Source organism: Muntiacus reevesi, chromosome 4 (genome assembly GCF_963930625.1).
Source record: "Muntiacus reevesi chromosome 4, mMunRee1.1, whole genome shotgun sequence".
NCBI lineage: Eukaryota > Metazoa > Chordata > Mammalia > Artiodactyla > Cervidae > Muntiacus > Muntiacus reevesi.
Window position 1 is genome coordinate 107,629,780 of NC_089252.1, and position 25,967 is coordinate 107,655,746.

At 40.2% G+C, this 25,967-nt stretch overlaps 1 protein-coding gene across 1 annotated transcript in view; it reads right to left on the reverse strand.

Annotated features, from left to right (window-relative positions):
- DOCK3 (dedicator of cytokinesis 3) overlaps positions 1-22,450 on the reverse strand; it is a 266,665-nt gene extending 244,215 nt beyond the window's left edge. The window contains exons 1-2 of the mRNA XM_065933597.1: positions 22,109-22,450; positions 830-913 (exon numbers count right to left, since the gene is read on the reverse strand). Of these exons, the coding sequence (XP_065789669.1) occupies positions 830-913; positions 22,109-22,145 (121 nt within the window). The 5' untranslated portion in view covers positions 22,146-22,450. The remainder of the gene's footprint in view (positions 1-829; positions 914-22,108) is intronic.
- Positions 22,451-25,967: the final 3,517 nt, after the last annotated feature.

Here is a 25,967-nt window from a genome sequence, read left to right on the forward strand (position 1 = left end):
CTGCACTACAGCTCCCTTTTCAGAAAAGCACACCACCAAACTTACACAGTTCCAGGGTCATATGAAGTAACTTACACAGTTACTTCATACCCATCTGAATGGTAAACTATATCAGAGCTCCACTCCCATCTGTACTATCTTCATGCTCACTCAGCAACATTTCCACTCTGTTAAATAATTTGAGGTGGTTTCTAGTCATGCTGAACTGCTATCAACTTTGGAATATCGATTTTGACATCAATTTTGTTTTTGTCAATGCTCTGATTTTGTGTGATATCTCCATAACTGTATTTTTCCCATATATTTTGTTGGCTACAGTGCATAATCTTTTAGAATGTGATATTTTTCAATAATGCAGAAACATTATAGCAAAAATACACAAAAATGTCACAGAAGACAGCCAAGTCAAACTTCATTTGAGCATATATACTGCCTAGTTTTAATTGTGACTGATCATGTCTAGCCAATCAGACAGAAACATACAAATGAACTGATTGTAATTCAATTCTATTCAAATGCAGATAATGAGGAGTAAAATATTATCTATTTGAGTGTAGGAAATTAAAAATAATTACTTGACATAGTATATAAAAAAACATGTTCTGACAGCCAACAATAGTTATTTCATTGTTGCTATTAGATGTGAGCCAAAATTACTCATCAGTTATGCTGAACAGAGATCAGGAATGATTTTATTGCAGTATATCATAATATGATTAATCATGGCTTCGAAAAGATTGCTTATTAACCAGTACTACAAAATAAACATATATAATACTGCCAAAAATGATCACTATTTGTGTCTTATAATTTATAGGTCTATACTTACCCTCACACTTTTCAAGAATCTGGACTGTTTCTCCTATTTCTAAGACCAAGCCTTGGGGAACAGATCCTCGAAAGCTGCATATCACTAGAAAACCAAAGATAAACATGTCAATTAGGATTTTTAAATACTGATATAGAGTCTGTGTCACTGAAATTAGGCACTGAATTTTCTTAAATATTTTCTAAAATTTTCTAAAATTTCTCTCTTTTAATTCATTTTTCAAATATGTAAGCCCCTGTAAGTCCTTGCAGGCATCTACATATTAACAATAAGACAGCTTTTCCTAAGGTCAAAAGTGTGCAATCTCTGAGCCTATCTTACAGTAAAATTAAAATAAATCGAATTAGCACTTAAGAATTTAACATCATCACATCATCCACTCCTTAACAAATTCTTTATCGAGATCCTTGCTATTATTTCAATCTCCAGAGCATTTAGCACTCCTGTCTTCTTAACCTTTGCCATTAATCGACAAGAACATTAAAATTATGAACAAGCTTCCACTGTTGGAAACTGGTTGTTTTGTGCATATTCAGAGAACCTATGTAAACTTCCCATTTTAATAACTATCTTCATTCAAGACTGGCTTTCAAATGATTTTTCAAATTAATGTATAAATAGAAAACAATACAATTATATTTGCTAGAAAAACAAAAGGCTTGAAAAAAAAGTAGAGCTTTCTCTCTACAATCATGGGACTATTTTCGGGCCTATATAGTCTATTTGCAGGAATATCACAAAGAATAAACCTGTTAGTTATAGATGGCTTCACTCTATTCTTCTCTATATCTGTCAGGTACATCAGATGTCACTGGTCACTGTAAGCTCCAAGAATTTGAAAAAGAACAGATACACATTCATATGTAACTAAATCACTTTGCTGTACACCTGAAACTAGCACAACATTTTTAATCAACTATACTCCAACATAAATTTAAAAAAATTTTTTTAAAGAAAGATAAAATAATCTCTGCCTACAAAGAATTTATCATTTCATTGGTGGTGGTGGGATAAGGAGTGTGAGATGAGAGGGAAAAAATGCACCATCCATATGGCGCTACAAGACCTGCCTGCCCCGAGATCCACTCTCCGTCCCCCCCCCCCCCTGCACCCTACGCCCCAAGGGAGCCTGCTCTCACAGCCAGCATCAACAGCCTCCTCCCTGCCCCATGGCTGGTTGGGTCAAGTGGGTGGAGAACACTGCCAGATGCTGGACTGGTGAGATTGGGATTTTATTCCTGCAGGGTTCTGGGGTGTGGCTGCATCCCTCCAATGAAGGATGTGGATTTCCCAGGTGGTGCAGAGGTAGAGAACCTGCCTGCCAATGCAAGAGATGCAGGAGCCTCAGGTTCAATCCCTGGGTCTGGAGGACCCCCTGCAGGAGGACATGGCAATCCACTCCAGTATTCTTGCCTGGAGAATCCCATGGACAGAGGAGCCTGGCGAGCTACAGTCCATAGGGTCACGAAGAGTTGGACATGACTGAAGCCGCTGAGCACACACACAAATGTATAGCCAAGTTAGTGGCATAATCAGAAAGAGAGGAACTATTCCAAAAAATGTGTCAAGAGAAAGCAATTTGACTATATATCCCTAATGGAACATATTCTAAGGATTAAAAAAAACTTCAAAAAATCTTAGTCTGCTTTCACTAATCATACCGTGGATATAGTGATTAGTAGTGCTATTCTACAACTGCTATGTGAGTACTGGAGAATAAAGCAAGTAAGTAATTATTTAGGAATTTGCTTTTAAGGTACAGAAAATGCAGATGTAAGATTTATGAAGTAAAGACAATGTAGTAATGCAGTAATGCACAGTTCTGGGCGAGGCCTACAAACAATGACAAATCTCTAGCACTAAAATTATGATTTCTAAATATACTATTTCCCACTAAAAGGAACCAGGTCTCCTTGGGGAAAAGCCAAGTTTAGGACAGAAAATGCTTAACGGAAGCGTGGAATACTTTATCATACTAAAAACCAAGGAAGTTATGATTAATAGCTAAACTACTATGGTTAGGTTAAAAGAACTTTCAGCACCAGGAGAGTTCCACTACTCACTAAAAGGATAGTATATCAATATATTTACATTCATAAGTTAATAAAACTGATGATTCCCCAAAAAGTTTATTGGTCACTTTTCAAGGGTTGCTAGGGAATCAGTTTACTACTATGAAAATTCACAAAACTGGGGAAAAAACAGAACAGAAAAAAAAACAGAAAACATGCTTTTCTAACACAAACTAGACTTCAGTATATCCACATAGTTGATGAGAAGTTTCTCTATAAAAAATACTCTAGACAACAAATAAAGAAGTGATGGCAAAGGCAGAATATCTCCATTTGGTGACTCCCAATAAATGAATGGGTATAGGAAATGATCATTGGTAGCTCTAACATCATGAAAAGAGGAAACAAGAAATAATATAACTACTAAACAAAGTGCCACATGAAGAAATCATAAAATAAAACTTAAACCTGAATATGGTGATGCTTATAGAATGGTCAACTTAAAGGAAATACTGTGAATAAGGAGCATATTAAATGAATTCACAGAAATATGATTAGCAAGATTCAGATCATGGGACAAAAAAATGCAGTTTCTTTAACAAAACACTGCAAGAAAAAAAAAGAGATGGAGAACTCAATAAAACAGCCTTCAGCTGTTATCAATTCCATATATAGTAGTACCAAAAATAACAAGACACTTAGGGGTAAATTTAATCAAAGAGGTACTGAAAACTACAAAACACTGCTAAGAGAAATTAAAGATCTAATTATGTATAAAGACACTCCATGTTCATGGATTGGTAGAATTGATATTAAGATGACACTACTACCCAAGGTAGTCCACAGATTCAATGGAATCTCCATCAAAATCCCCAAGAAATAGAAAAACACATCCTAAAATTCATATGGAATTTCAAGAGACCCAAATATCCAAAACAATCTTAACAATGAACAAAGTTAGACAACTCTCACTTTCAAACTTCAAAACTTACTACAAAAGTACAGTAATCAAAATAGTGAATAGTACTGGATAAGGATTATACGAACCAATGGAAAATATATTAAATTCCCTATATATGAACATTCAAGTTGTGAACCTTCAAAGCTGCAAACATGCATTTTCATGTCCAACTATGTAAGTCAGTTCCATCTAGTGTACACTGTCACGTGCATGCATGCTCTACAAGCGGTGGTGCTTCTGTGTAGTTTACTGTGTAGTATCATATAGAACGGGGCTTCCCAAGCGGCTCAGTCGTAAAGAATCCACCAGCCAATGCAGGAGACACAGGAGACACGGGTTCGATTCCTGGGTCAGAGGAATCTGGAGGAGAAAATGGCAACCAGGAGGAGGTAATGGCAGCCCACTCCAGTATTCCTGCCTGGAGAACACCATGGACAAAGGAGCCTAGCAGACTGTAGTCCATGGGGCCGCAACGGAGTCAGACATACTTAGTGACTAAACAATAACAACATAATTAATATATGTTAAGTACTTAGAATAGTACCTGGTACAAAGAAAAGCACTATGTAAGTGTTTGAAATTATTATTCCGCTATTTATTTTTTAAAGTACTTACATATATATGTATATTGTATACATATATTGTCACCCTGCTTATTTAACTTATATGCAGAGTACATCATGTGAAATGCCAGGCTGGATGAAGCACAAGCTGGAATCAAGATTGCCAGGAGAAAATATCAATAACCTCAGATACACAGATGACACCACCCTTATGGCAGATAGCGAAGAAGAACTAAAGAGCCTCTTGATGAAAGTGAAAAAGGAGAGAGAAAAAGTTGGCTTTTTCACTCAACATTCAGAAAACTAAGATTATGGCAACTGGTCCCACCACTTCACGGCAAATAGATGGAGAAACAATGGAAACAGTGATAGACTTTATTTTGGGGGGCTCTAAAATCACTGCAGATGGTGACTGCAGCCATGAAATTAAAAGACACTTGCTCCTTGGAAGAAAAGCTATGACCGACCTAGACAGACAGCATATTAAAAAGCAGAAACATTACTTTGCCATCAAAGGTCCATCTAGTCAAAGCTATGCTTTTTCCAGTAGTCATGTATGGAGGTGAAAGTTGGACTATAAAGAAAGCTGAGTGCCGAAGAATTGATGCTTTTGAACTGTGGTGTTGGAGAAGACTCTTGAGAGTCGCTTAGACTGCAAGGAGATCCAACCAGTCCATCCCAAAGAAAAATCAGTCCTGAATATTCACTGGAAGGACTGATGCTGAAGCTGAAACTCCAATACTTTGGCCACTTGATGTGAAGGACCAACTTATTGGAAAAGACCTTGATGCTGGGAAAGACTGAAGGCAGGAGAAGAAGGGGACGACAGAGGATGAGATGGTTGGATGGCATCACCGACGCGATGAACATGGGTTTCAGTAAACTCTGGGAGTCAGTGATGGACAGGGAAGCCTAGCATGCTGCAGTCCATGGGGTGGCAAAGAGTCGGACACAACTGAGCAACTGAACTGACTGAATATACACAGAGTGTGAAATATCAGAACATTTATAACAATTACCTGGGGTGGATGAGGAGAGAAGTGGGGATACACATGGGGGAAATGAGTTAAGAGGCTTTAAGAGTACTACTTTCTATAGTTTTTTTAAAGCTGTATGAATTTTTAAAAATTAAGTACTGTACTTACTGTATTTGCGTATACCATGTATACGCACATTGCATCTACATAAAGGCATTCTACAATGTCTTTAAAGCCGTACTCTTTTCAGTATAATTCTAGTAATGCAAAAAAATCATAAGATCAACACTAAAGTTAATTTTCTTCTACTTGAAATAAAAGAAATCATCATTGCTAAATCTTTTAGTACAAACACTAGCCATCAGAACAGAATTCTGAGTCTTCCCTTTTATTTTTAACTTTTTAACAACACACTAAAATTTATTCTACAAACAAAATTCTTTGAGCAAGAAATTTAAAGAGACTATTCCATTTTATCTCATCAAAATTAGCAACAAGTAATTTTTAAAGATTAACACACACAGCCTATAAAGTAGCTGTCATGTAAAACAAATTAAGCAGTGAGTCTCCACTTTTAAATGAAAACCAGCTACTTACAAATTAAGAACTATTGGGTGATCTTTCTGTATTTCTAGCTAAGAGCACTTCAAGTTAGAGACCATCTTTTTAAAATGTGCTTCAAAAACACTATAGGCAAAGAGAAAATTTTAAGGGGGTGAACATGCTTTAATATAAGAGATAAGCTAGATATCTCAACTGAGTCCCAAACAAGATTCAGTCATGAGGTGGGGAAGAGAGCAGGTAATGTCTGGTGAGACAGGAGAAGAATAAAGATTTTTAAAAGGTAGCTTGCAGAGTGACAAATGGGGAAGCTAAGAGTAGAGGGATGAAGGACAGATGGAAGAGGTCGGCAAGGGGTCAGTCTCCCATCCTGGTCAACGAGACAGTGAGTTATTAGGAGAGACACAAACAGAGGCGGGCTTCCCCAGTGTCTCAGTGGTAAAGAATCCACCTACAATGCAGGAGACATGAGTTTGATTCCTGGGTAGGGAAGATCCCCTGAAGGAGGGCATGGCAACCCACTCCAGTATTCTGGCCTGGAGAATCCCATGGACAGAGGAGCCTGGCGGGTTACAGTCCACAGGGTCCCAGAGTCGGATATGACTGAGCTACTGAGCATGCACACATGCACAGACAGAGGAGTTAAAGCTTTCTCTCCAAAAATTTGCAACTCAGGAGCACAAGCAGTGCACACACTGCAGCTCCAGCACTGATTTAGAGCACAGGTGTCAAAAACCTCAGTTACAAAGGCAATTTTGAGAATTCTTAGTAACTAAAAAAATATATATATATACACATATATATATATTAGAAGAAAAAAACATTAACATGTAGCACCATACTTCAGTTTTAGAACCTGTTTCTGTCATTTACCTAATTAAAGAATTCAAAAGAAAATGCAACCCAAGATATTAGTTCCATTTACTTTATGAGCTAATAAAAATGTAAAGATCATTTCCTCAATCAATAATCTATTTCCAACTTACAATCTCCAAATACCACAGAGAAAAATACTCTCATATGTAGCAAAGTTAGTAAGTCATTTATAAAGCAATAATGCCTACTATAACACAATATTTTCTTATTGAAACTATACATAAACTCTAATCTAGAGTTAGTAAAGATTAGTACAGTGCATTTATTTTACTGAAGAGGAAAATAGAAGGTAGTTAAGTGATTTGTTCACAATCCTTACAGATTTTCCATGTGAGGAACAATAGTGACTAGTTCCTGTGAAAATAAATTCTACTATTCTTTTATCTCTTTCTCCTGAATCTAAAATCACTCTTATGCTCCTCCATTTCCATTTCTAAAATTGCTTTTTTCCTTGATCAAAATGTTTCATTGGCTCTCTACTGCCCACAGAATAAAACCTATATTCCTCTTTAGACCCAAGGCCCTTGACACTCTAAGCCAAACCTGCCCTCTCAATCTCCTCCCAATGACATAAGACTTGGTCTAGTCACTGTTCTCCAAAACAAGTCTCTAGTACATAAGCTTGCACAAGTCTCCGTTTCAAACCTCACTGTTTCCTACTGCCTGGATCCTCTCTCCTGCTTTCTCTTCACTGACAAAAATCCTATCCACACATCAAGACTGTTTTTGCACTCTTGGAAATGAATCCTCCAGGCCTTGAAGTCCTCTGGCACATTCTACTTCTATCACACGATTGACCCTAATTGTAGCTTCGTGTATATGTGCATCAAGTAGCCCTATCACTTCACTGTTCAGTATGCCCAGCATTCCTAACTCTCAGGCTTTACAGAAACTGTCCCACTCGATGTGATTTCAGTGGGGCCATCAGTCAGACCCTCTCCACCGCCTCCAAGCAGGCATGTAAAATAGACTGGGCCACGCCATTCACTCCCTGAATCTTTCCAACAGGAACTAACTCTTCCCTATTCCATCATGAACTGTAAAGATGTAACCCCAGAGGTGCCAGGAGCTATGGTCCCCAAAGTGAAAACAGTAAATTTTTTGAAGTTAATGACTGCAGAAAATAATTCAAGACATAAGCATCTGCCAAAATGTAAAATGGAAACAGAGAGATCCTGACATGTTGAGGCCCTGATCCCAGTCTCCTGAGGTCAGATCCACTCACGCCTTTTTTAGTTATATGACCCAGTAAATTCTCCTTTCTGCTTCAGTTTGAGATGGATTTCTAATAATTATAATTGAAAGAATTCCCGCAGTTTCTCAGAAAACTAAAAATAGAATTACCGTATGATCCAGCAATCTCACTTCTGGGCACAGGTCCAGACAAAACCATAATGTAAAAAGATACATGCACCCCTGTGTTCTCAGCAGCGCTATTCATAACAGCCAAGATATGGAAACAATCTAAATGTCTGTCGACAGATGAGTGGATAAAGAAGACATGGTACATATACACAATGGAATATTACTCAGCTATAAAAAGAATAAAAGAATGCCATTTGCAGCTACATGGATGAACCTAGAAACTACCATACTAAACAAAGTCCAAAAGAGAAAGACAAATACCATGTGATATCACTTATATGTGGAATCTAAAATAGGACACAAATGAGCCTATCTATGAAACAAACAGAATATGGACACAGAGAACAAACTGGGGGTTGCCAAGGGGGAGAGGGTTAGGGACAGGATGAAGTGGGAGGCTAGAGTCAGCGGATGTAAACTTTCATACGTAGGATGGATAGACAGCAAGGTCCTGCTGTACGGCACACGGAACTGGATTCAGTATCTTACGATAAACCATAATGGAAAGATATACTTTTTAAAAGAATATATATATTATTTTATATATAATATATAGTAATAATATATATATAACTGAATCACTTTGCTGTATAGCAGCAGTTAACACAACATTATAAATCAACTATAGGTCAATTTTTTAAAAAAGATTCCTCAAGAACTAGAGTGTGTTTGTTTACTCCATTAAATTTTCCACAGTGCAGGTATTCAATAAATATTTCTAGACTAATTCCTATATTCTGGTGGTTTTACACAAGATTCAATGATACAGTTTTTTTTTGTTTAGGGAATCAGTATCTGAATTCAAGACCCAAATAGCCAAAGTGTATAACTTTGAGTAAGTTACCATATGCCTCTGACCTCTGCCATCTGAAAAATAAGAACACTGTATTACATTACGGTCCCTTCTAGATCTAAAGTTCAATAAATATATAATTCTTAGCTAAAAATTCTTTGTCTACTTGCATTGTTTTAACTACTACCTTCATAAAACTTCCCTAATCTAATTTTCACAATCATCTAGATTAAAGGTCTTGAAAGTAGGTAGATCGGTATAGTCTTCCTTCATTGTTCCCCAGAGCCTCAGTTCAGTTCAGTTCAGTCGCTCAGTCGTATCCGATTCTTTGTGTCCCCAGAGGCTAGTACATACCAGATCTTCTATAAATGTCTACTAAATCAATAAAATAATCCATTTGAAGTATCTGCACTTTCCAGTTAGACTTGTATTTTGAATTTCATGTTACTACCTGTTTTTCATTACCTCAGAAAACCTCCTCTGCCACTCCTGTCAAGAAACAAAGTTTAACTTTCTTTTCCCTTTTGTAGTTCCTGCAACAAACTATAGTTGATACCATCTTGCCAATCTCTGTAACATGTAATCTCAGTATCATCTTTATCCTCCACCTTCTAATCACAACTGAAAATAATTTCAAACCCTATTTTCAGAGCCAAATTGTTTAATAATTTCTATCAACTTATATCTTCATTTAAATATGTTTGAAAGGCTTTCACCAGTCTACAACAATTGCATGAGTTCCTTTCTCTCAATGTTGGAGTTTATTTTAAACTACATACTCTCTATGAAGTGAACAATTAGGAACTATCCAGAAGAAACATCCCAAAGTTAAAGTATATTTAAGAACCACTCTAGGGGCTTCCTTGATGGCCCAGTGGTTAAGAATTCATGTGCCAATGCAAGGGACACAAGTTTGATCCCTAGTCTGGGGAAATCCCACTTGCCATTGGACAACTAAGCCCATGTCCCACAACGACTGAAGACTGAGCACCGAGAGTTTGTGCTCCACAACGAGAAGCCACTGTGATCAGAAGCCCCTGCCTGCCACAATTAGAGAAAGTTCATGCACAGCAACAAAGAACCAGCACAGCTAAAAATAAAAATTTTTTAAGTGGGCAAAGTACTGAGTAGACATTTCTCCAAAAACAATACACAAATGGCCAATAAACACATGAAAAGATGCTCAACTTCACTAATTACTAGGGAAAATGCAAATCAAAACCACAGTGAAATACCACTTTACACCCATTTGGATATCCATATAAAAAGCTTTTTTTAAAAAAAAATAACAAGTATTAGCAAGGATGTAAAGAGACAGGAATCCTTGTGCATTGCTGATGGGAAAGTAAAAATGGTACAGGCAATACAGAAAACAGTATGGGTGGTTCCTCGAAAAAACTAAACATAGAATTATCAAATACTAAGTACTTCCAAAGGATTTAAAAACAGGTAGTCAAACAAGTACTTGGATGGCAAATGCTCATTACAGCATCATTCACAATAGTAAAAGACAGAAACAACCCAAGAGTCTGTCAATAAAGAATGGGTAACTGGGAGCCTGGAACTGTCTTACATACACTCCTATGTATAAAACAACTAATGAGAGTGTACTACACACCCAGGGAAGTCTACTCGGGGCTCTGTGACGGCCTAAAGGGGAAGGAAATTCACAGCAGAGGGGATCCGGGCGTACACACGGCAGGAACCGGCACAGCAGTGCAGAGCAGCTACACGCCGGTAAAAACAACAACAGTAAACAACCCCTCCTGCCTCCTGGTTCTCCTCATGACGACAAGACGGCTGTCACAGGACCAGATGTCTTACCTACATGCAGCTGTCCAGAGGGGAGACTGCCCCTGCACAGACCAAACCTGCACGCGACTCTACCACGCCCAGCTCACTGCCTCTGGTCCAAAGTCAGCTGTTCCCACGGAGCGCAGCCTTGGCCAGGAGTTAGATCTTTTAGCAGGCCTAAGGTTTCCATAAAGGCACTAAATCTCACTCCAAAGGAAAGCAAAGGAGCCACTTCTGTCTTTCACAGAGTTGATTACCCAGTTTCCCATGCACAAGTTCAATTCAGGTTTAGCTTGAAAATGCATGACTAGGGAAAGAAGTAAAGACTCTCATTGGCTGGCAAATAGGAAAAGATAAAGAATAATACTCGAAGTAGCTACAGAGAACAGAAATGAAGAGAGTTAGAAAGAATATCAAAACAAAACTATCATTTCAAGTCGCTGACACCAAGCTGACGGAGTCTCACATATTCCCAATCCACCCTTGTCTGTTCCTCTCTGTGCACGCTCAGTCATGTCCAACTCTTTGCGACCCCATGGACTGTAGCCCGCCAGGCTTCTCTGTCCATGGAATTTTCCAGGCAAGAATACTGGAGGGGGTTGCCATTTCCTACTCCAGGGGATCTTCCTGACCCAGGGACCAAAACCACGCCCTTGCATCTCCTGCACTGGCAGGTGCATTCTTTACCACCAGCGCCACCTGGGAAGCCCATATTCTCACCACCACCACCACCACCCCCCAAATTCCCAGAGAGCATCACAGCCAGATATGAAAAGTAATAAACAAATGAGAGAACCACTGACTGGAATTAATGATTTTCCTTGGGATTTCAGTAAGAAAGCAAACAAACAAGCATCACTCCATTACTGTTAAAATGCCTTGCTTGCATTAACAACATCCAATAGTCAGAAAGTCCAGTTAAACAATTGATGCCCAAGAAGTTGAAATGGTAGTTACAGGAGACTAGTTTTGTAGTGCTTCAGAATTTATTCCACCAAGCCTGTATCAACTTTGAAATTTCTGAAGATGCAAATCTGTGGAGAAAATGATGCTCTATACTGCTGAGAGTGCAGAGAAGCAAGTGCTCTTACTGTCCTGGTGATAGTTAATTTCTAACAACCGCTCAGAAGTAGGAGATTAAATAAATCACTGTACCTAATGCAGTGCCTGATGGAACAGCAGTCATCAAAACAGTGGCATTCCAGATATAAGAGAAGGTTTGCAGTAGAACAGATTTAAAATAAAAGACTGTCAGAACTTCCCTGGTGGTCCACTGGTTAAAACTCCGCGCTTCCACTGCCGCAGGCACAGGTTCGATCCCTGGTTGTGGAACTAAGAGTCCACATGCCATGCAGCCCGGCCAAAATATAAATTACTTGTGTTTTAAAAAATAAAAGACTTCTATGACAATATAAACAGTACAGTCCTAAATTTATTTTAAATGCTTGCATCAGAAAAAAAGACTGGAAAGATATGCCAGCATGTTTTGAGGGGTTATGTCTGAAAATAATAGCGTATCTTAAAAATAAGATATCATCCTTATTTTCTTTTTTGTGTATTTTTCTGTATTTACTAACATGTCTATAATAAACATGTATCTTATGTAGTGAGAGTGGAAATATTATACAGAAAAAGCTCAAATGTATTCAACATATTGAATTCACAATACAGGAAAGAACAGAACATATTATTTTTTATATTAAACTCCAACAAAAATCTTTTCTTGGTATTTTTAAAGGTTTAACCTTGAGTTCTATGGAAAAGTCACTCATCTAAAACACAGCTTCCTCAGAGGTGTCAGATGAAAGACGTATTGTTGGCATTAGTTCAAACTGCATCCCAGTTATCTGCTACAAGTTTTCTGAATCACTGCCGGGATAACTGTGAAACTCTAGGTGAGATGGATTCACACTGGAGTCCTACAGGCTTCCACCCAAAAGTCAGTCATCTAAACTCAGCCACAGGCAGTAAACCTTCCTAACAGGTTCAAGAAGGAGAAAAGCTGAGAAAAAAAAATTGTATTCATGATGTCACAAATTTCTAATAAGTAAATATTATTAGACTTACAGCCTTTTAAAATACTATCAGGATCAACAAAGCAAAATAAAACTCTTCACTAAGCTGGATTCCTAATTAAGCATTTATTGATCCCTCACTATGTGCTAGGTCCTGGGGTTACAAAACATGAAGACAAAATTCCTTGTCCTTGAGAAGCTCAATCCCTCGAGGGGAAGAGATGCAATTAAGCATGATCTAAAGGGATACGTGCCATAACTAGAGGTTGGTACCAACTGCTGCAGGAGCAAGAAGCAGTGCTTATTACTGGGCAGAGCTGGGGAAGGCATCAAAGAAGAGGTGACATTTCAGCTTTTTAAGGTGGCATTCCTCAGGCAGAGAAAGGTAGTTGCTGCATTCCTGTCATATTATAAGAACTGAGCAAAGTGACAGAGGTAGGAAAGTTTTAGGTTTGTCTGGAAAAGGGTGAGCTGTCCAGCGTATCTAAAGTGTCGGGATGTGGAAAGAATAACAGAAGCAAACAAGAAGGGCTTTGGTGCCTCCCTTCCTCCTGTTCATGAAGATGAAAACAGGCTTACGATCTTTTTAATGCTAATGTATCTCTGTCATTTCCCACACTTAAAAGAAAGGCCACACACACCTCTTAGCAGCATCCATCCTCCTAGGCCATAAGCCACAGTCTGGCCAGGAACCCACCTAACCCCAAACACTATCAGGTTCACACAGGTGGCACAGGCACAGCTGGCACTGCCAAGAAATGTTCCATAAGTCACCCAAATAATCTGCATTCAAAACACAACAAAGCAAAATCTACTCCTTTATAAACTGGACACATAAATTTTTTTCCCCTATTCCGTTCAACATTTTTATCAGCTCACTTGGAAAAGGTCAGAAAACAGGTTTATCAATTGTGTAGGTAAAAAAGTTCAAGGAAAAGATAACAACAGGTGGGATGACAAACTCAAGCTACAAAAAAAGACTTGACAAGTTGTACTAATAAGCCAAATACAGGGAGCCTACTCTTCAACTTAGGACCAACGAGATGAGCCAAATATGCTCTCCCTCAATGAAATGTAATGAAAATAAATGTAAAATCTTTTTTAAATGAAACTAAAGTTTTACATTCATGTCTATTATCAATAACACACGTTCGGGATGCAAGAGATCTAGCTTGACTTCAGTTCATATGAAATAAAATCTAGAACTTAGCTGTTATGAAACCAATATGAGTAATTAGTGTGAAATGGCAGATGAAAAGTCTCCAAATATCAGGTTTTATACCACATTAACAAAAAACATCCAATTCAATCCTACAAATACGTGTATGAAACCTTCTGCATGCCTGGTACTGAGTAATGTCTGTCAAGAACAAAAAGATACAGTTGACCCTGTAACACACGGGCTTAAACTGTGCAGGTCCATTTATATGTGAACTTTTTCTGTAAATACAGTACTTGCATTTTCATTTTACAGATCTTTAAACCAACTAAACGTGGGGGGAAATTTGTATTTAATTAGAGATCACAATATGTGGAATCAAAAGAACCAGAGTTGAAGTTCTGATTCTATTCAAAATGTTTTAGCTCTTAAGAGTCCCGACCAGGGATCAAACCCATGCCCCATGAATGCACTGGAAGCACAGAGTCTTAATCAATGGACTGCCAGGGAAGTCCAGCACAATCCCTACTTTTAAGAGTTTACAACCTAAAGCAGAGTTTTTAAACATGGGTCACAATATCAACTGAGTTGCCATCCATGTTTTTTAATGGAAATAGAAACGAACAGAAACACCAGAGTACACTCTACAAAGTACTATATCATGAAACATCTAACTTTTTCATGTGTGTGTATAGTGTAAACATATACACATAAGAGGTAATATTTTAAATGTGTTTATTGTAGATCATAGTCAAAAGTTAGAAGGACATTAATCTAATGGAAGAGGATAAATTAAATATATCACTACAAGATATGAAGTATCACAGGACTTAAAAGAATAAAATCTATCTGGTTGAGAAAGACAGGGGTATGGTCAAGGGTCTAGAAAAAGATGTACAAAGACAGTAATAAATGACAGAAGCCTTTACAGATAGGAAAGAAGCTGAGACAAAGATGGGGTTGGGAGCAGGCACCACATGTAGAAAGAGTAATATGAACAAAGACATGAAGCAGCAATTAACAAGAGGGGTTTACTAGGTGGCACAACTCGTACTGGCACATGGCAGCAATGGTATAATTAAGTCCAGACAGAAGAACTCGGGGAAAGTTCAGTTTGGCTAAGGTGTAAAGTACAAGCAAGTCAGCAAATGCAGCTGAAAAAGCAAATCTGAGCCATAACATGCAAGTGCTAGGCACAGAGTAAACACTCAGCTCTTCCATTGGCCTTATTTATTATCCCTGGAGCCTCAAACCAGATCAGATTTAAGATGCTTCACAATTCTAAAATTTTATGAATAACTGAAGGGCTATGATGGAAGTTGTTTATATGTAGACACAGAACACAAACTTATAAGAAATTACAAGGAGTCTATTCAACAAGGAAGAATTTCCTCATCACAGCTAACAATAAAATTGGCCATCTCAAAAACTGGTGAGGGCACTGTCACTAGATGTATTTGAAGAAAAGTCAAAGTATGATACTAAGTCTGTACTATAGTCCTTCATTTATCACGCAGTAATTCTTCCATCAATTTTTGTTCTCACTCATCAACTGACAACAGCTCATGAATGAGTTCTGAAAAGAGAGGGAGAAGCAGATGGAAGCAGGAGGTTGGGGTTTTATTCCCACCATAGATAAGTGGAAAAACAGAAAGCTTCTGAACGACAGTTCCCAACATAGTCATTATTTTTACTAGAGTGTCCTAATGTGTGATATAGCAAGTCAACTCACGTACTTGGGCCACAGCTAAAATAATTTGGCAATGTACTTCTGTAAAAAATTTTAAAGTTCCCAGAACCTTTATGTGGAAAAAAAAAATCTTGCTTTTCTATACAAAATCTGTCAAGAGGGGGTATGTAAGAGCCTTTAGAGCATAATCATAATAAACAGATTTGTTCATTATGGTAAAAGTATAACACTGCAATTAAAGTCCTAATATAGTATATCCAATAATGCTTACACACTGGGAATAAACTCAGATCATTCTTCTCATCAAGAATAAAGATGCAATAATTCAAAAAAGATTCATAATACAAACCATTAAAAATTGAAATTCAGCACCAGTGTAAAATATGGTATGAATATAAAGTACTTTCAACTTCAATGACCATTCTTTTGAGACATCATGCTTCAGAATGTGTCTAAAAATGACAGAAAATGTGTCATTTACAATTAAATTTTTTATTTCTAAAGCACATTCTCTCATAACACTGCATGATAAAATTGGCCGTAACATTTGTATAGTCTATAAAATATTGTTCCATATTGACTTTTCTGTTAAAATGTTGATAATTTCCTGCTGATTATTTCCTGCTTACTTTACAGAATGGCAGATCAAAACAAAGCCATCTTGATTTAAGGAGGCATTCAATAAATGTTTGCCGAAATCAATGATTTTCTTCCCTTTAAAAAGAGGACAGTAGTTACTCCTGGGCATATACCCAGAGAAAAATATGGTGTGAAAAGATAAACGCATCCCAACATTCACTGCAGCACTGCTTACAATAGCCAAGACATGGAAACAACTTAAATGTTCATTGACAGAAGAATGGATAAAGAAGATGTGATACATATATACAATGGAATATTACCCAGCCATTAAAAAGAATAAAACAATTCCATCCACAGCAATATGGATGGACCTAGAGACTCATTCTGAGTGAAGACAGACAGAGAAAGGAAAATATCATATGATATCATTTATATGGAGAATTTTTTAAAATGATACAAATGAACTTATTTACAAAACAGAAACAGACTCACAGACTTAGAGAAGGAACTTACCGTTGGCAGGGGGGAGGTGATGGGGAGGGATAGTTGGGAAGTTTGAGACTGACATATACTTTTAAACACACTGCTATTCTTAAAATGGATAATCCAACAAGGACCTACTTAGAGCATAGGGAACTGTGCTTAATATTCTGTAACAATCTAATGGGGGAAAGAATTTGAAAAGGTATGTATAACTGAATCACTTTGTTGTACACCTGAAACTAACACAACATTGTTAATTAACTGTGCTCCAATATAAAATAAATTTTTTTTTTTAAAAAAAAAGAGGGTAATAGTACCCAATATACTCCTCAGGGCTGTTAAAAACCTGCCTTCTGAATTGTCATGCCTTCAGTCTGTTCCCATCGGCAATGCAAATCATTATATTAAAAAGCAGAACAATCAATACTATGCAGTCTCATAAAAATGCCTAGTATAGAAATAAATTTTCTTAAATATAACTATCCAATTTAAGTTTAGAAGCCTTTATCTTTTGAGCCAGAGACACACACTGCTGACAAATTCTTTTCAGAGGCAACATGGTATAACAAAAGCTGTGGATCAGAATCCCAAAGTCCTAGGTTTAAATCTCAAATCGGCACTTCATTGGCTTAAGTATCTTTGGTCAGTCACTTAATTTCTTTCTGTTAAAGTTTCTTTTTCATCTGTTTAAAAAAAAATGGGACAGGTGATATTATGGTGTCAGGCTCAGGCAGGATTATGACATGGAAGTTTCCCTGTAAACACTAAACCCCTGACCATAATACATCAAGCACATCCCTACTTTTCAGAACAAAATTAAATCCCGGGTATATGATGTCTTCTCTACTTCTGGAGGATGTCTTTACCTCTGAGAGATATGGGGCCCTTTCAGAGGCTTCAAAGGATAAGATTCCCTTATGAGGCAAGTAACTAAAGAGCCCAATGCCCTCACACTGTTTCACTGAGTTGCAGTTCATTTACCAACAGATTTAGTGAAATTCTGGGAACACTGATTCTTTCAGATTTGGTTTCATAGACCTAGTCCCTTCCTACCTTCACATGCCTCTGCACCACAGGCTCATTAGAAGTTAAACTTCTTTTAAAGATTTAGGGCTTTTTTTAAGTTTATTTTTTTTCTTCTATCTGGGGGAAATCAAACAAAGAAATCAGGTAAAAATAAGGCAGAAAATATACATTGTTTTTAAATAAGAAAAGAAATAAATATGACATCACAAAACTAAAATAGTGGTATTCTGGTCAGTAATGAGGAAATTTTTTTCATAGACTGCTAAGTGGGGATTAAAAAAGAATAAGCAGTAATCACTCTAAATCATTACAAAATTTACCTCATGCAGTAGAATAAAAAAGACGACTTATGATGCAGCTTCCACTTCTTAGTGGCCAAACTAAAACACATATACTCAAACCTGCTATTCTATTCTAGGAGTTTAATTACAAACTCTTATTTCATCTATTGGTGGTGTTCACTGCTGCTGCTGCTGTTAAAAGGGTGAGAAAAGTATTTGCTCGCTCTTTGGTTTCTATATTTGGTAGTTTGGGTGCAATCAAGATGGGAAAAGACAGGTATTTCACAAAAACGGTTGGATTTTTTCTCACCTAATGCACTTTAGAATAGGAAGCTTCCTGAAAAGGTAAAATTAAGAACGGAAAGATGCAAGGCTTTCCAAGTTATTTATGGCAACAGAACTGGAAAGCAGAGAATCTCTAAAAGGGAGAGAAAGACCTAAGGAGTCAGAACACAGGTTATAAGGGTTCAGTAAAGAACAGTTCCTTGTAATACTAGAGAATGGCAGTAAGAGAGTCAAGTATATGACAAAACATTACCCACTGACCAGAAGATGATTAACAGGAATATTCAATTGCTGAAGGACAAAAAGGACTGACAATCTCTGAGATCCAACTTCATCGTCTGTATAATGAAAACAATTAGGATTGTCTTAGGACTGTCACCCCCAGCACACTGACCGGCCCATCACTGATCTTCAAAAAAGTGTAGTTTCTTCTACAAGCCAGAAGGGAAAGGCACAATATACTTAAAGTGATGAAAGGGAAGAAACTACAGCCAAGAATACTCTACCCAACAAGACTCTCATTCAGATTTGATGGAGAAACCAAAAGCTTCCCAGACAAGCAAAAGTTATGAGAATTCACCACCACCAAATCACCTTCACAACAAAGGATAAAGAAACTTCTCTAGGTAGGAAACACAAGAGAAGGAGAAGACCTACACAAAATAAACTCAAAACAATTAAGAAAATGGTAATAGGATCATACATATGGATAATTACCTTAACTGTAAATGCACCAACCAAAAGACTGGGCAGATGAAAACATATGCATGTATGCACTTCCACTTGCCACATGACTCTACTTAACCCCCCAAAATGCATGTAATTATTTTATATTGTCAGGTTAATCATGTTTCTATTATGGCTTGCAACTGTAATGATCGTTTTTGTCTGGCTATTTATTGTGAAAACTGATAGACATCTTTAACTATCCTGGGGGGGAAAAAAAAGGGTAGTATCCGACCCTCCCTCTAAACTCAATCACAGAACATTACAAAGGAAAAGAGAAGTTCAGACATCACTTAGTCCCTAGCGAATAAATCAAATAATTTGAAAATGTTACAACCTGTACAGAATTTGTATATCATAAAAGATTTTAAAGGCATTAAGGTATTGCTACAGGATCTCAAAAACCTTATCGAGGTCAAATACAGATGAACAGCTGCAGTGGGAGAGACTCCTTGGCACTGCTCCAACAGGGGACTCCTTCCCTCACCAATATCTAAGCAACTTATCCAAATTGGTGGGAAGAATGTCTAAGTTCTCCCTCCTTGCTATAAGAATTGTGGATGAGCAAGCAGAGAACAGAAATGTGTGCTCCAATCTGCTCGTAAAAATCAAAGTTGAAATGCAAAACGTTTTCTCATAGGAATTAAGGATAACAGATTTTCAGGCTAGCAATTAAACAATGCAGCTAACACTCCAATTTTAACTGACTGTTTTTCTAACTATAAGTATAATGTTTAGGCTACTTTATAGACTGAACTGGCTTTTATGAAAAGGCCCAAGAAGTGTAACCCAAATATGCCTATGAAAAAAAAATGTATTCTGCGTTTTGAACAATTCACACAGAACTTTCAGATCACAGCTGAGGAAGGGATAGTAAAAGAAAGCTGTGAGAGAAATAGGAAGGAAGTTTCTTTGGCAGAAAGGACAAATAAACTACACGAAATTACAACTGCTGATCTCTTCAGAATAACTGTCTCTCTCATATAACAAGCATTTAAGTCGTATCCTGTGCCCAATGCTGTGCCCCTCCACAGGGAAAAACCTTTCTAAAGCTAAACCCACAGTCCCAGAAATGCAGAAATTTCCTCCCATCTTCCTGAGTAAATCACACACCAAATCATAGTGCTTTGAGAGTCACATATGCCTATCTTGATGACCTTGCACTGCCTTCGTCTCAGAACCAACACACCTGAGGATATGCCAAGTGCGGTTATTACTCTAAGTACTGTACTAAAGGGAAAAGAAGAAATTAACATTTATTAAGCACTTGGTAGGCTCTCATTTGATTTTCACAACCCTGTAGGTAAATATTATCCCCAACTTACACATTAAGAAAATGATGCTAAATAATTTGCCCACAACACCAATAAAGAGAAGACAGGACTCAGAAATCTGCCAACTTCGCTACTCAGAGGTTCCTACCCAGAAATTACTACTTAGCTGCCAGTGAACAGTTGATCACTTTCACATCAATTATTTGTTTTTCTAATTAAGCAGGTCTGAGAGCAAATTATGGGAAAGATACACCACCAACTCTTCATGTCACAGAATATATTTAGTATTTAGGGAATGCTCCAAGAGAAAGGACAAAACATTCCCAGAGGTGAATCCTAGCTTTCATATCATTTCCCAGTCCCATCTCAATAGACTCTACCACTAGGGCTCCTTTCATCACTTCCATCCTAGCCTGTATCAACGTGCACTTGTTGTCATTTAGTTGCTAAGCTGGGTCTGACTCTTGCAACCCCATGAACTGTAGCCCACCAGGCTCCTCTGTCCATGGGATTTCCCAAGCAAGAATAGCGGTGTCAGTTGCCATTTCCTTCTCCAGGGAATCTTCCTGACCCAGGGGTCAAACCCATGTCTCCTACACTGGCAGGCAGATTCTTTACCACTGAGACACCAGGGAAGTCCCATTGTGCCCTTAGAGCATAACAGATTAAAAACTTCAGAAAGTTACCCTTCCAAAACAAGATTTTCTACCAGCACAGATCTCTCTACAGGTCCTTAAATTTAAATAATTCAATTTCTACATAATTTGCCTGATGGGATCCCTAGATGTTTGTTACCACTGACAGTTTAAAAAGTTACTTTGTAGTGAACTGTGAACTAAACCTTCATTGAGCTGCAGAAAACATGGAAAACAAAAGTCTATGTTCAGACAGATTTCACTATCTAAAATTTTCCATTAAAACTACAGGGGGGGGGGGGGAACTACAGGGGGAAAAACCTCTACACTCATTTTTCTATCTAACTGAATAAGATGACAGGTGACTTACAATAATGCAATGTGGCTGAACTCTCTTGTATAATCACCACGAAACACTAACACTGTAAAAGTAAAACTAATGTTAAAGCCCTAAAATTATTGAACATTCTTTTCAAAATAATTCAACTCTGTAAGAATTATTTAGCTTCTGGAGTTTAACACTTGTAACAGATTTTTTAAAAGGGGAATTTTAAGAGGAATAACGGTCTCATCTAAAAACAGATTCGTCTGTTTCCTAACAAAACCATGACTATAATATACACTAAACACTGGGGCATGTGCAAGAACACTTCCTATTGTAACGTAATTACTCTTTCTAATATTGAAGACAAAACAAACTAAAACGGATCAAACATTTCCAGTCAAATGTCTGCAAAATTCTGAATAGAGAAAATGATGTCAACGTATTTTATCCCTTTTTTCTTCCCTTAAGGTTCAGTCCAAAAATAAACAGTCATCCGGCTCATCAACTCAGGGGCAGAAACTCATTAAAACTGAGGTTCGAGAGCAGAGAAAACAGATTCCCAGAAATTAGCTTCTTGGGTAAAACTGCCCTGTGCCGCGCACCAGAAGCCTCGGGCGGCCGCCGGGGCCTTGCCCGCCCCTCCCGCCGGCAGCACCTGCCGAAGCCGCGCTGCCAGCGCCCCCTGCCGCCCTCCGCGCGCCTAGAGACCCGCTCCCACCCCCGCGCCTCGCGCGCGCGCCGCCCCCACCCCGCGCACACCTCGCGCCGAGGCCGCGCAGCCTGCGGGCCGTGGCGGGGGACGCGCGGGCGCGAGTCGAGGCGGGGCCCGCACGAGGCCGAGAGCACGGGCGCGTCCCCCCGAGCCCCCGCCGCGGCCAGGCCCGAGCCTCACCTACCTACGCCGTATTTCTCTTCCTCTGTGGGGGTCCACATGGCCGGGCCGGGCGCGGCCCCGTGGGCGCGGCGGCCGGGCGACAGCGCGGCGGGGACGGCCGCGGGCCCGGCTGTGGCGCACCGCGAGCCGAGGCGGGGGAGGTCAGGCGGCGCGGGGCAGTGGGCGGCGCATCCCTCACAGGCCGTCCGGGATGCCGCCGCCGCCACGTCCGGACCGTGAGGCTCCGCGGGCGGCCCGGCAGTCCCGGTCGGCGCGGGTGAGGGCTCGCCACCTGTCCGTCCCCGCCGCTCTCGCGCCGCCGCTTCGTCCCTCACAGCTTCGCTGCTCGGCTCCCGGCGCCGCCGCGGTTCGGCTCGCCTCAGCGGGTTCGCAGGATGCCCGCGCATGCGCCGCTCCCCGGCGCGCGGGGGCTCGCGCCGCCCGAGCCCGCGCGCGAGCCCCCACGCGCCGGCGCCGCCGCGCGCCAGCGGAGGGAAATCCGCGAGAGGCGATTGGACGGCACGGCGGGGGTCAGGACTGGCTCTTAGGCAGGCCCGAGGCCCTGGGTGGCCCCAAGCTCCGGAGGAGGCGGGGCTGGACAGGTGGGATGCCCTCGGGCCCCCACAGGCTTCGGTGTCCAATTCCTCCTGCCAGGCACCCAGAGATCGCCAGTCGGAGAGGAGAGAGCAGGGAAGAGGGAATGATACCGCTTTAAGACCCATTCAGCCGTCATCCACAGCCCTGTCACGACCCCATCCCTAGAAAGCCCCCTGGTCCCGCAGGGCGGGGTCGCCGTGCCAGCGTGAACGAAGTCGGGCACACTCAGGCCCCTCGCTCTTTGGACTTTGGGACTCCTCCTAGGCCGAAGCCGCTGGCGCCTCCTTGGTTCTTGTTACCCTGAGTTGGCCTGTGTGGTAGATGTTTGGGGTCAGAACAATCACTGCACCCTTCCTAGTAAGGAAGCACTTGCTCGTTGGGGGCGTGGGGGTGGGGGACAGGGGGTGGTTGTTCCTGCACTGGGCACCGCCTCTGCTGCTCCTTGGTCTCTGTCTTACAGGCCATCCTGAGTTTCCGGTTTGGTCCTGATACTTTCCTCCTTTCTCTCCTCCCTAAGAATCCATTCACTCTTAGGTCTGCAGATATCACCTCGTGACCCTAGATCAGTGGCTCATCAAAGACCAGGGAGGTCTTGGCAACTGCAGGATTTCTCCTTTCCACCTGCATCTGGATCGCACGGTGTTCCTGGCCCTAATGACAGCAGATCTGTACATCTCTGTCACCAGCACCACCAAGTCAAAACCCTGGTGTTACCCCCCACTGTCCCTCCTGAACACTCTGACTCTTCAAAACCCAGTCCAAGGCATCACCTCCAGAAAAACCTTCCCTGATCCTGCAGCTAGCAGACTGGATCCTTCTTTTGTCTGGGATTCAAGCTGTGTGCTTTTGTGTCTTACTTTTCCTGGAAGACTGTCAGCTCCCAAAAGGCAAACTCCAGGCTAGTTACTTTTCTGGTCCATCATGATGCAGCCCAGCACCTGACACACACTTGTTGAATAGGAAGTGAGACTAATGCAAGAATATCTTGGTAATCAACAGATCTTGTTGATTCTTCATTCACCATATTCTATATGATTCATAACTCCTCCCAGGCCTGATTGTGCTCACCTGGATCATTGCCACAGACTCCCATCTCTTCACCTATAGAGCCCACCTCCCACCAATGAAGGCTGCCCACTCCTGCCCCCTGAAAAATGTTCTGTAAATTATTGAGTTTCTTAATAGCTTGATAACATTTTGATCCAAGAACATACTAAAAGACACATCCTCACTTATGTTGCTTTCTCTTCCAGAGAGCTAGACCCCTGCCCAGTGGCCACCGTGGGATATTTGCCACAGGATGAAGCCCCATTCCCACAAAGCTATCTCCAGGGAGCTATCCAACAAGAGATGTCAAGCTACACAGACCCTCTGAACAACCTTTTAAGAGCTCTTATTTCATCCTGTAGTTCTACTCCCGTTGACTGATATATGTGATGATAATCTCAGAGCCTAAGAACTAGTTTTCCCAAAGTTCACCTATTCCCTGTCTCAATCCATCCTAGATGATGACTTCCCCCATATAAAGACAGTTACAATCCATGTCTCTACAGTTCAGCTCAGGGGTGGGAGGGCTTTAATCCCAATTGGCAGAGAAGAGAGGGGGCCAAGGTGAGAGGGAGGGCATCTGATAAGTCCCAGACTCCTACAGTCTTGCTGTTTGCACTAAATTTAGCACATTGTCTTGAGTTGAAGCAAAAGGGCAAAGCACACATTGTGGAAAATCAGCATTTAGCAGGACAATGCACCTGCTCTTCTATACCTACAGCATCTGGTCTGAGCCTCTCCTCTCAGTCCACTCACCTATGGAGGCTCTCAATCCACTCTCACCCCACACATGCACACCCCTTCCAGCATATGAACCAACTTCCAGCTTGCCTCTGAAAATCAGGACCCTCAGTGCCCCTCCCTCTCTTCCTTTCCACCCACTCTTCCACATGTTCCAACCACCAGGAAACCACTGCACCATTGTTGCTCCCTGTCCCCCATCTTCACCCTCTTCTGCTCCACAGGCTCTTTCTGTGGTCCCATGAACACCTGTTGGTACTCCCATCCCCTATTCCCTCTCGCTTCCTTTTCTCTCTCCCTGACTTCAGAGAAGAGCTATCCATTCCAAACCCCTTTATTTCACCACACTGTATTTGACTCTCAGTCCCCTACGTTCTGGTTTCTGACACTGTCACCTCCAGGAAACTGCTCTCTATAAGTCCCCGGGGCTGTTCCAACCCCAGACACAAGCATATGCTATTCCCTGGCTCTTCCTGGACCTTTGTATACAGTATCCCTCAGCCTATGTATTTTCCTCTCTTGAAACTCATGGATCCTCTTCACCCTTCAAGGACTGCTTTCCCCAGGAAAACTTCCCCAGCTGCCTGTGGCTAAAGGGGATTTTGCTCTTCCATAAGGAATTTTCCTGCAGCTGTTACTCATCCCACCCTCTTCCAAGAGATCAAATATGTCCACCTTGCACATTGACAAACATTTGTGTCCCTCTTCAGTGGTAAAGATTGCTCTTCACTTATTTTTACCCCACACAGAGACTTACCATGGTGCCTGCTACCTAACAGGAATTCAGTATATAGTCTTGGGTGGATGATCTCATATGTTTTCCAGGAATGTAATGAAGTAGATTGGGAAAGAAAACAGAAATTTACTTCAGGAAGTTACAAATCTCCAAATTCAGAAACTTGAGTTAATTAGGGTAAATTTCTCTGATACAGGCACACTGGCTTTAATTAAAAATTCATCAAGACAAGTTACTGAGTATCTATACAGAAGATAAACATGGCAGGGCAATTTATCTAAGAAATAGAAATAGAGAATTTTCAAACAGTTTGACCTAACACATCACTATTACTTTTGGTCAAACTGATTACCTCAGATAATAAATCATATCATAATAAATGAGAGAAGAGGGAATCAAGTTTTCAGCAGGATATTCTTTAAGACTGGTGACTATTAAAAATAGCCTAAAACCAATGGATAAAGAGGGTGTGGTATATATATACAATGGAACATTACTCAGCCATGAAAAAGAATGAAATAATTCTATGTGCAGCCACATGGATGGGCCTAAAGATTGTCATACAGAGTGAAGTAAGTCAGACAGAGAAGGAGAAATACCATATGACATCCCTTATATGTGGAGTCTGAAAAGAAATGAGACAAATGAACTTACTTGCAAAACAGAGACTCACAGACTTAGAGAATGAACTTACGGTTGGTGGAGGGAAGGATGGGAGGAAGGGATAACTAGGGAGTTTGGGATGGACATGTACACAAGG